General features: G+C 47.5%; 1 protein-coding gene across 1 annotated transcript in view; it reads right to left on the reverse strand.

Annotated features, from left to right (window-relative positions):
• The window catches only part of per3 (period circadian clock 3), a 55,140-nt gene extending 49,127 nt beyond the window's left edge, over window positions 1-6,013 (reverse strand). Inside the window, exons 1-3 of the mRNA XM_072461879.1 lie at window positions 5,805-6,013; window positions 3,668-3,825; window positions 3,085-3,203 (exon numbers count right to left, since the gene is read on the reverse strand). Coding sequence (XP_072317980.1) covers window positions 3,085-3,203; window positions 3,668-3,825; window positions 5,805-5,998 — 471 coding nt within the window. The 5' untranslated portion in view covers window positions 5,999-6,013. The remainder of the gene's footprint in view (window positions 1-3,084; window positions 3,204-3,667; window positions 3,826-5,804) is intronic.
• Between the last annotated feature and the right edge of the window lie 3,622 nt (window positions 6,014-9,635).

Raw genomic sequence — 9,635 nt, forward strand, 5'->3', positions numbered from 1 at the left:
CACATCCTGCACATCCTGCACATCCTGCACATCCTGCACATCCTGCACATCCTGCACATCCTGCACATCCTGCACATCCTGCACTTCCTGCACTTCCTGCACATCCTGCACATCCTGCACATGCAGATCCTGCACATCCTGCACATCCTGCACATCCTGCATATCCTGCATATCCTGCATATCCTGCACATGCATATCCTGCACATCCTGCACATGCATATCCTGCACATCCTGCACATCCTGCACATCCTGCACATCCTGCATATCCTGCACATCCTGCACATCCTGCACATCCTGCACATGCATATCCTGCACATCCTGCATATCCTGCATATCCTGCATATCCTGCACATCCTGTAGCCCAACTGAACAAGTCCAGTACGGGACATTTTATGTCATACAAACACACAATTAAAATAATAATAACCCTCCTTTTCTGAAGAGTAAAAGGTTGGATTTAGTTATCTGGAAAAGAATAAAGATGTTTTGTTGCTCATCAATTCTGAGGCGTCTCTGGACTTTAAAAACATTTCTTTTAAATATCTCATATCTCCAGGACAGAGCAGAACTGTAGGTGTGGCCTCTTGTTTTGTATCCAAATAGAGCTGTAACATTTATTTTGCTATCCGTATTTTTAATCTAATCCATTTTTAACCTGTTACCATCCACCTATTTCGCCCTGTGCACAATGGTTGGACCCAAGTGGCATTGCTTATTAAAAGAGGATCTTATGTTCCACATGCACATTCTAGTTTCTGCAGATGTGCACATGTCACACTGTCAGGGCTTCAGAACTTACACTACAGAGGCACAAACATAAACAAAACATCCTTTTTTAGTCTCGCCTGAATATTGTCAATTTGTAATGGTCCTGAGCATGACATACTTCATTGTGTGCATATGCTGTTCACTGTACATGATGTTTATCTTGTTGACAACAACTGTGTAAAGTTTCAGATCTCTAGGAACAGGCATTTTGGTGCTGTTGACCTTTTTGTATCAAAAAGTATATTCGGAACAAGTGATCCAAATATGTGCCAACTGTGCCAAACAGTTTTATTACAATTTTAGCTCCTCTATGATCATAAAACATACATTTTGATGTTTTGTAGGCCACTAATAGCAATTATAACTGCTAAAAACAATGAATGTGAAAATGTGTAAATATGAGTATGAATATTTTTATTTTATTTTTGTATTGGTATAATAATACATATAGCTAACAAAATGCACGTCCAAAAGGCTAATAAAATCAGAACACGTTATGCGCAAAATCCTGCCGAGAAATCTGGCTCTTTACAGCCTTCCCGGAGCCTTACGCACGATAATACAGAAGATTCTGTGTCAAAAAGGCCTTTGTCCCGCCCCTCTTTCTAAAGCTAATCTTATTGGCTAGAATAATATGTCAATCAAACTCAGCTACGTCACTCACATGCGGCACTATTTAGATGTAAACAGACTAATACATGTGCGTCGCAAGCGGCGCATTTTTTTTTGCGGAGGCTGTAGCAAACAAACCCGTGGACAGAAAAATTGGTAGATGGTCTCATTCTGTAGGAAACAGTCTGAAGAAAAGAAGGATATCCAACATTATCTTATAGGTCAAACAGGTCATTTGTTATGGACGGAGAAATGCGCCGGACAAGCGCATTCTCGTCTGGCGAGAAACGAAAAAAAGTTTGTTTACTTGACAATATCTGGAAATCGGAAAGCTCCAGTAAAAATACAAGTGGATATTGTTTTTCAATGGTTCCTTATGGACAGACTGAGTACAAGGATGTACAGAATTAAAGACCGTCAAGTCCGTCATAAACACAAACAGGACATGCGTTTGTAAAAGTTGAGACTTTCTCACAAACTATTGGCAATTGTTTCTTGGGGCAAATTATTCAATGTAAATCAATGACATATTCATTTTGTTGAGAAAATAAGCTTTAAAATGATGTATAACTTATGGTATTGACCACGGAAATAAAAGTGATGATGTAAGAGAATATTTGAGATATAGAAAATGTTCGCCGGCGGACAGGTGGGTGGGAACAGGTTAACAAAGCTGTGTATTGTACTTTTCATCCAAGTCACAAAATGAGTATTTGAATTTTTGCTAATAAATGTTTAAATGTCTAAATAAATGTCTAAGGGATTATCTCAAAATGGGTTGAAGCTGAAAAGACTTAATTTTTTTCCTCTCTCTCTGGACCCCTCCCCCCTCAAAAGACTTAATTCTGGCTTCACATCAAATGTTACGTGTTGATAAAACGATAGTATCTTGATGGAGCTGCTTCACCTCTAGTGAACATTCCTGAACATCCTTTGGTATGTTTATCAGTAGAAATTATGAACTCTCCAAATAATGTCACCTGTCGCGCATGTTTGTTTACTCAATCCACATGGTCCATGGGCCCTAGGGGCCCTAGGGGCCCTACGGCACATCCCATTCAACCCAAACTGTGAGATGACCACATTGAGATGGTCTCAAGAGGATGAGAGAGTGTTTCTTGTCAAAACCTGTCATTGTCAGTTGTCTGAGTTTAGACCTCAGACATGTCAGAGTGACAGGAGCAGGACACGCCCTTTTGTCTCAGTGAGAATCTCACGTCTTCTGTGATTGGCCGAAACCTCATGCGGGTTTATTTTGTTTCCTTCTTCTGGTCAGTGCGTAGCATGTGACTAGAGCCAAATCTCTTGATCATTTGCTGCGCCGCGTCTTGCAGCAAAAAAGCGTTTCCAACTTTTCTGCACCAGCCGCGTTGGCGACGGCGACGCCCGCCCCGCCCCTCGCGCCGGCCAAGGCGCGCCGTGCTCCCCCATACGCAGTGCTCCGCGCCCACACTCGCCGCCTAATGCTCGTTGCTGATAGAGTTTTTTAGCATTTCAAAACAATGACCGCCACAACGATGAATTGAAGCTTCAAAGCAACAAAAAGACGAAATGTAGGTTCAACCCCCCAAGACGAAAAATATTAAGTGTTTTCAGCTTCAACCCATTTTGAGATGATCCCTATGTTTGTCTGCGCTTATTTTGAAACTCTATCAAGCATCTGCCATATAGTTCAGCTGAAAGATGATTTTGGTGATTTAGTACCGTGTTCTTCAGAGTGTGTTCAGATGTGAGCCTCTCCAGCTCCTGCAGGGAACAAGCGCTGGGCGTCGGCCTCTCGTCCTGAGCGTGACGCATCAGCAGCTTGTAGTATTCACTGTTGGCTAAAGAAACAAAAAAGAGAATGATTCAGGAAATAAAGTAGCTGATGGACAACCCACTGTTTCTATTGACATACTTCAAAGAATGTCTGTATGAAACATATATATGGAATTGTTGTATTGGAGAAAAGCGTTGTTAAAATATCATCTGAATATGTATATGAATATGTATCTGAATATGTATCATATCATGTGAATATGTATATGAATATGTATCATATCATGTGAATATGTATCTGAATATGTATCTGAATATGTATCATATCATGTGAATATGTATATGAATATGTATCATATCATGTGAATATGTATATGAATATGTATCATATCATGTGAATATGTATCTGAATATGTATCTGAATATGTATCATATCATGTGAATATGTATATGAATATGTATCATATCATGTGAATATGTATCTGAATATGTATCATATCATGTGAATATGTATCTGAGGTGTTTGTACCTTGCACTTGTTTGACACAGGTCAGGGCGTAGTGCAGCGCCTCGACGGTGGAGGCTTTGCTGCGGCTGCGGCGGTCAGAGGGAAGCCTCTTCTTCATCTCGGCCACAGTGACCATGACCTCCCTGTGCGCCTGGCCACGCCCTGCTGCTTCACTGCTGCTGGAGAGAGGACAAGGACATGCTGAGGACAAGGACATGCTCACAACACAACCACACAGGCTGAAGATCGTTGATATTTTACTGCACTTTTCGGGCTATACATCGCTCCTACTGCGCACACAAAATGTACCAACAAAATATAAATTGTACATATACACCTGTCAATAAACTGCAGGTCCCTACGTTGTAACATGAGATATTTACACATATTATGTGTCCCCTCTGTCCCTACTGCCCCCTCTGTCTCCTCTGTCCTTGATGTCTCTGTGTGACCTGTGTCTGTGTCTTCACATGTGGTTCATCTGCTCCTGAGTTTGTACTTATCGAGTGAGTGTGACGTTGTAACATATTTACACAGAAGTATGTCCCACGTAGTGATGGACATGTGTCTGTCCCATGTAGTGATGGACATGTGTCTTTGACCAGTCGTGTCTGGACAGAAAGTCTCATTTCACTGCTGCAGGTTCTAAACTGCAGACGTGTATAGCACATGTGCTTCATGTGTGTCTTTGTGTTTTACAGCGTCTAGAGTCACTTCCTCATTAGACTCATGTAGTCCACCTCCCCGTTCAGTCCACCTCCCCGTTCAGTCCACCTCCCCGTTCAGTCCACCTCCCCGTTCAGTCCACCTCCCCGTTCAGTCCACCTCCCCGTTCAGTCCACCTCCCCGTTCAGTCCACCTCCCAATCTTTTTTGAGTCAATGTACATATTTTTGGTTGAAAATCCGCAGCACATCGCTTACTTAAATATGACTAAATCACGTGTTATTAAAATATGGTATTTAAGGCTTTGCTGTAACCCGACCCAACATTTTTCAGGTCGGTCGGTCGGTAAATTCTCTTTTTTTAAACTTTTTTCATTTCATTTTTGGCTTTAAAATATTTCTAGCGAGTTCCAGTCATACTTCCCAACCTGCACACTGGTGTTTACACTGGTACGTACCTGAAGCACACTGGTGTTTACACTGGTACGTACCTGAAGCACACTGGTGTTTACACTGGTACGTACCTGAAGCACACTGGTGTTTACACTGGTACGTACCTGAAGCACACTGGTGTTTACACTGGTACGTACCTGAAGCACACTGGTGTTTACACTGGTACGTACCTGAAGCACACTGGTGTTTACACTGGTACGTACCTGAAGCACACTGGTGTTTACACTGGTACGTACCTGAAGCACACTGGTGTTTACACTGGTACGTACCTGAAGCACACTGGTGTTTACACTGGTACGTACCTGAAGCACACTGGTGTTTACACTGGTACGTACCTGAAGCACACTGGTGTTTACACTGGTACGTACCTGAAGCACACTGGTGTTTACACTGGTACGTACCTGAAGCACACTGGTGTTTACACTGGTACGTACCTGAAGCACACTGGTGTTTACACTGGTACGTACCTGAAGCACACTGGTGTTTACACTGGTACGTACCTGAAGCACACTGGTGTTTACACTGGTACGTACCTGAAGCACACTGGTGTTTACACTGGTACGTACCTGAAGCACACTGGTGTTTACACTGGTACGTACCTGAAGCACACTGGTGTTTACACTGGTACGTACCTGAAGCACACTGGTGTTTACACTGGTACGTACCTGAAGCACACTGGTGTTTACACTGGTACGTACCTGAAGCACACTGGTGTTTACACTGGTACGTACCTGAAGCACACTGGTGTTTACACTGGTACGTACCTGAAGCACACTGGTGTTTACACTGGTACGTACCTGAAGCACACTGGTGTTTACACTGGTACGTACCTGAAGCACACTGGTGTTTACACTGGTACGTACCTGAAGCACACTGGTGTTTACACTGGTACGTACCTGAAGCACACTGGTGTTTACACTGGTACGTACCTGAAGCACACTGGTGTTTACACTGGTACATACCTGAAGCACACTGGTGTTTACTGGATACTGGTCCTTCCACCACTGACAGAAAACTACCACTGTAAATCCAAATACTCACCTATTTGTTGAAGTTGATGCCGAGGTTGACCCGGTCACACTTCCTGGGCTGTGATTGGCCGAAGAGGAGAGGTCATGTGATCCACTGGTCATTTCCTCGTCGTCTCCTCCATTCGCCACGCTCACTTCCTGTTCCTGTTGTGGCCCGGGCGACATATTGTGTAATGCCGGCTCTTCTCCGTCTCCACTGGCCATCGTGCTCTGGTCACACACCCACGGCGTCTTTAGGGGGTCTTCATATGTCCAGCAGAGCCAAACGAGGGAGAGGGCTGAGGTGGATCTGGAAGAGGAAAAGGGTTCAACGGTCATTCAGGGGGTGCATTAAACACAACTCTACGCTTGTATCACTGCGTAATGTAACATCATTAAGGTTATAGTCGTAACAGTATTTCAATCTGCCTGAGGGTCCTAACGACTATATTCAATCAGAAATGTGGTAGAACAAAGTATCACACAAAAAGTGAAGGGACAGTAACTACAAAAGAGAAAGAATATCACATGCTACGGAATGATTAAGGTACAAATAGTTTTTATCTTGTATATTACTATGTATAGCAGCCTTAAAAACAGGCATGTCAACCTGGTAACCTGTGGGCCACTCCCCTCAGGCAGGAGGCCACGCCCCTCAGGCAGGAGGCCACTCCCCTCAGGCAGGAGGCCACGCCCCTCAGGCAGGAGGCCACTCCCCTCAGGCAGGAGGCCACTCCCCTCAGGCAGGAGGCTACGGTCCATCAGGACCAGAAGCTCCCGTCATAAGAACAGTTTCTTTCCCTCGGCTGTGACTCATGAACTCTTAACTCCTGCCACTTTCTGATTCAAACCTCTGAAGCTCTCAAAATGAGCTTGACGCCCCAACTTTAAAACAAACAAAATCATCTGATTTCTGGAGTTTTCAGATGATCTAAATGTCATGTCCTTTCATCTGAACAGGGGGTGCAAACTAAAGAGGGGGGCTCGTCCGACTGTCACGTGCTCTACGGGGGCTCGTCCGACTGTCACGGGCTCTACGGGGGGCTCTGTGAGGCAGCAGACTCATTACATAACAAGACTGCAGGGAAGCATTTGGTGACTTCAGTCTAAAGTCAAACAGCCTGTAACCAGGGCAACGGGCTGGACCTGATCACCACAGATGGCTGAACATGTCACTGTTACCTAACCATCAGCTCTTCACCAGCCTCCAAAGCCAGGGCTTTTTCCAACACATTTAGTACATTGTTTAAAATGTATTCAAAGCACGTTTACGGAGCATATGTCACTTTTCTGGTGTAGAGTCTGTTTCCTCATGACATGATAGGACGAGCTGCAGGCCCGTGTAGGACCAGAAGACATGATAGGACGAGCTGCAGGCCCGTGTAGGACCAGAAGACATGATAGGACGAGCTGCAGGCCCGTGTAGGACCAGAAGACATGATAGGACGAGCTGCAGGCCCGTGTAGGACCAGAAGACATGATAGGACGAGCTGCAGGCCCGTGTAGGACCAGAAGACATGATAGGACGAGCTGCAGGCCCGTGTAGGACCAGAAGACATGATAGGACGAGCTGCAGGCCCGTGTAGGACCAGAAGACATGATAGGACGAGCTGCAGGCCCGTGTAGGACCAGAAGACATGATAGGACGAGCTGCAGGCCCGTGTAGGACCAGAAGACATGATAGGACGAGCTGCAGGCCCGTGTAGGACCAGAAGACATGATAGAACGAGCTGCAGGCCCGTGTAGGACCAGAAGACATGATAGGACGAGCTGCAGGCCCGTGTAGGACCAGAAGACATGATAGGACGAGCTGCAGGCCCGTGTAGGACCAGAAGACATGATAGGACGAGCTGCAGGCCCGTGTAGGACCAGAAGACATGATAGGACGAGCTGCAGGCCCGTGTAGGACCAGAAGACATGATAGGACGAGCTGCAGGCCCGTGTAGGACCAGAAGACATGATAGGACGAGCTGCAGGCCCGTGTAGGACCAGAAGACATGATAGGACGAGCTGCAGGCCCGTGTAGGACCAGAAGACATGATAGGACGAGCTGCAGGCCCGTGTAGGACCAGAAGACATGATAGGACGAGCTGCAGGCCCGTGTAGGACCAGAAGACATGATAGGACGAGCTGCAGGCCCGTGTAGGACCAGAAGACATGATAGGACGAGCTGCAGGCCCGTGTAGGACCAGAAGACATGATAGGACGAGCTGCAGGCCCGTGTAGGACCCCCACACTGTCCCGTCCAATAATGCACAGACAAAAGTATAATCTATTCTTTAAGTCTAAGATTATGTTTGAGGAGCAGAAAAGAGGAAGAGGAAGAAGGAGGAGGAGCAGGAGGAGGAGCAGGAGGAGGAGCAGGAGGAGGAGGAGCAGGAGGAGGAGCAGGAGGAGGAGGAGCAGGAGGAGGAGGAGCAGGAGGAGGAGCAGGAGGAGGAGCAGGAGGAGGAGGAGCAGGAGGAGGAGCAGGAGGAGGAGGAGCAGGAGGAGGAGCAGGAGGAGGAGCAGGAGGAGGAGGAGCAGGAGGAGGAGCAGGAGGAGGAGGAGCAGGAGGAGGAGCAGGAGGAGCAGGAGGAGGAGCAGGAGGAGCAGGAGGAGGAGCAGGAGGAGGAGGACACTGACCACAGTCTGAGCTCATTTCAATAAAGACTCAATTGTTAACGATCAAAATAAAGAAGAATCAGTCCAAAAACTTAATTAGTGATTAATTCAGCTCAGACTTTACAACTGACTAAATCAGGCCTATATTATATATAGTACATATATATGTATATTATATATAGTCCATCCATCCATCTTCTGCCGCTTTATCCGGGGCCGGGTCGCGGGGGCAGCAGTCTGAGCAGGGACTCCCAGACTTCCTTCTCCCCAGACACTTCCTCTAACTCCTCCGGGGGGATCCCGAGGCGTTCCCAGGCCAGCCGAGAGACATAGTCTCTCCAGCGTGTCCTGGGTCTTCCCCGGGGCCTCTTCCCGGTGGGACATGCCTGAAACACCTCCCGAGGGAGGCGCCCAGGAGGCATCCGGAACAGATGCCCGAGCCACCTCAGCTGGAGGAGCAGCGGCTCTACTCCGAGCTCCCCCCGTGTGGCCGAGCTCCTCACCTTATCTCTAAGGGAGCGCCCAGCCACACGGCGGAGGAAACTCATTTCGACCGCTTGTATCCGCGATCTTGTTCTTTCGGTCACTACCCAAAGCTCATGACCATAGGTGAGGGTAGGAACGTAGACCGACCGGTAAATAGAGAGCTTTGCCTTTCGGCTCAGCTCCCTCTTTACCACAACGGTCCGATGCAGCGACTGCATCACTGCAGCCGCTGCACCGATCCGCCTGTCGATCTCACGCTCCATCCTTCCCTCACTCGTGAACAAGACCCCGAGATACTTGAACTCCTCCACTTGGGGCAAGGACACCCCACCCACCTGGAGAGGGCAAGCCACCTTTTTCCGGTCGAGAACCATGGCCTCGGATTTGGAGGTGCTGATTCTCATCCCAGCCGCTTCACACTCGGCTGCAAACCGTCCCAGTGCATGTTGCAGGTCCGGGTTTGATGGAGCCATCAGGACAACATCGTCTGCAAACAGCAGAGATGAGATCCTGTGGTCCCCAAACCGGACCCCCTCCAACCCCTGACTGCGCCTAGAAATTCTGTCCATAAAAATTATGAACAGAACCGGTGACACAGGGCAGCCCTGGCGGAGTCCAACATGCACTGGGAACAGGTCTGACTTACTGCCGGCAATGCGAACACAGCTCCTGCTCCGGTCATACAGGGACCGGACAGCCCTGAGCAAAGGGCCCCGGACCCCGTACTCCCGGAGCACCCCCCAAAGGACACCCCGAGGGACACGGTCGAAAG

The sequence above is a fragment of the Eucyclogobius newberryi genome, unplaced genomic scaffold (assembly GCF_026437365.1).
Source record: "Eucyclogobius newberryi isolate DKJ021-1_F unplaced genomic scaffold, fEucNew1.0.hap1 SCAF_33, whole genome shotgun sequence".
NCBI classification, from domain to species: domain Eukaryota; kingdom Metazoa; phylum Chordata; class Actinopteri; order Gobiiformes; family Gobiidae; genus Eucyclogobius; species Eucyclogobius newberryi.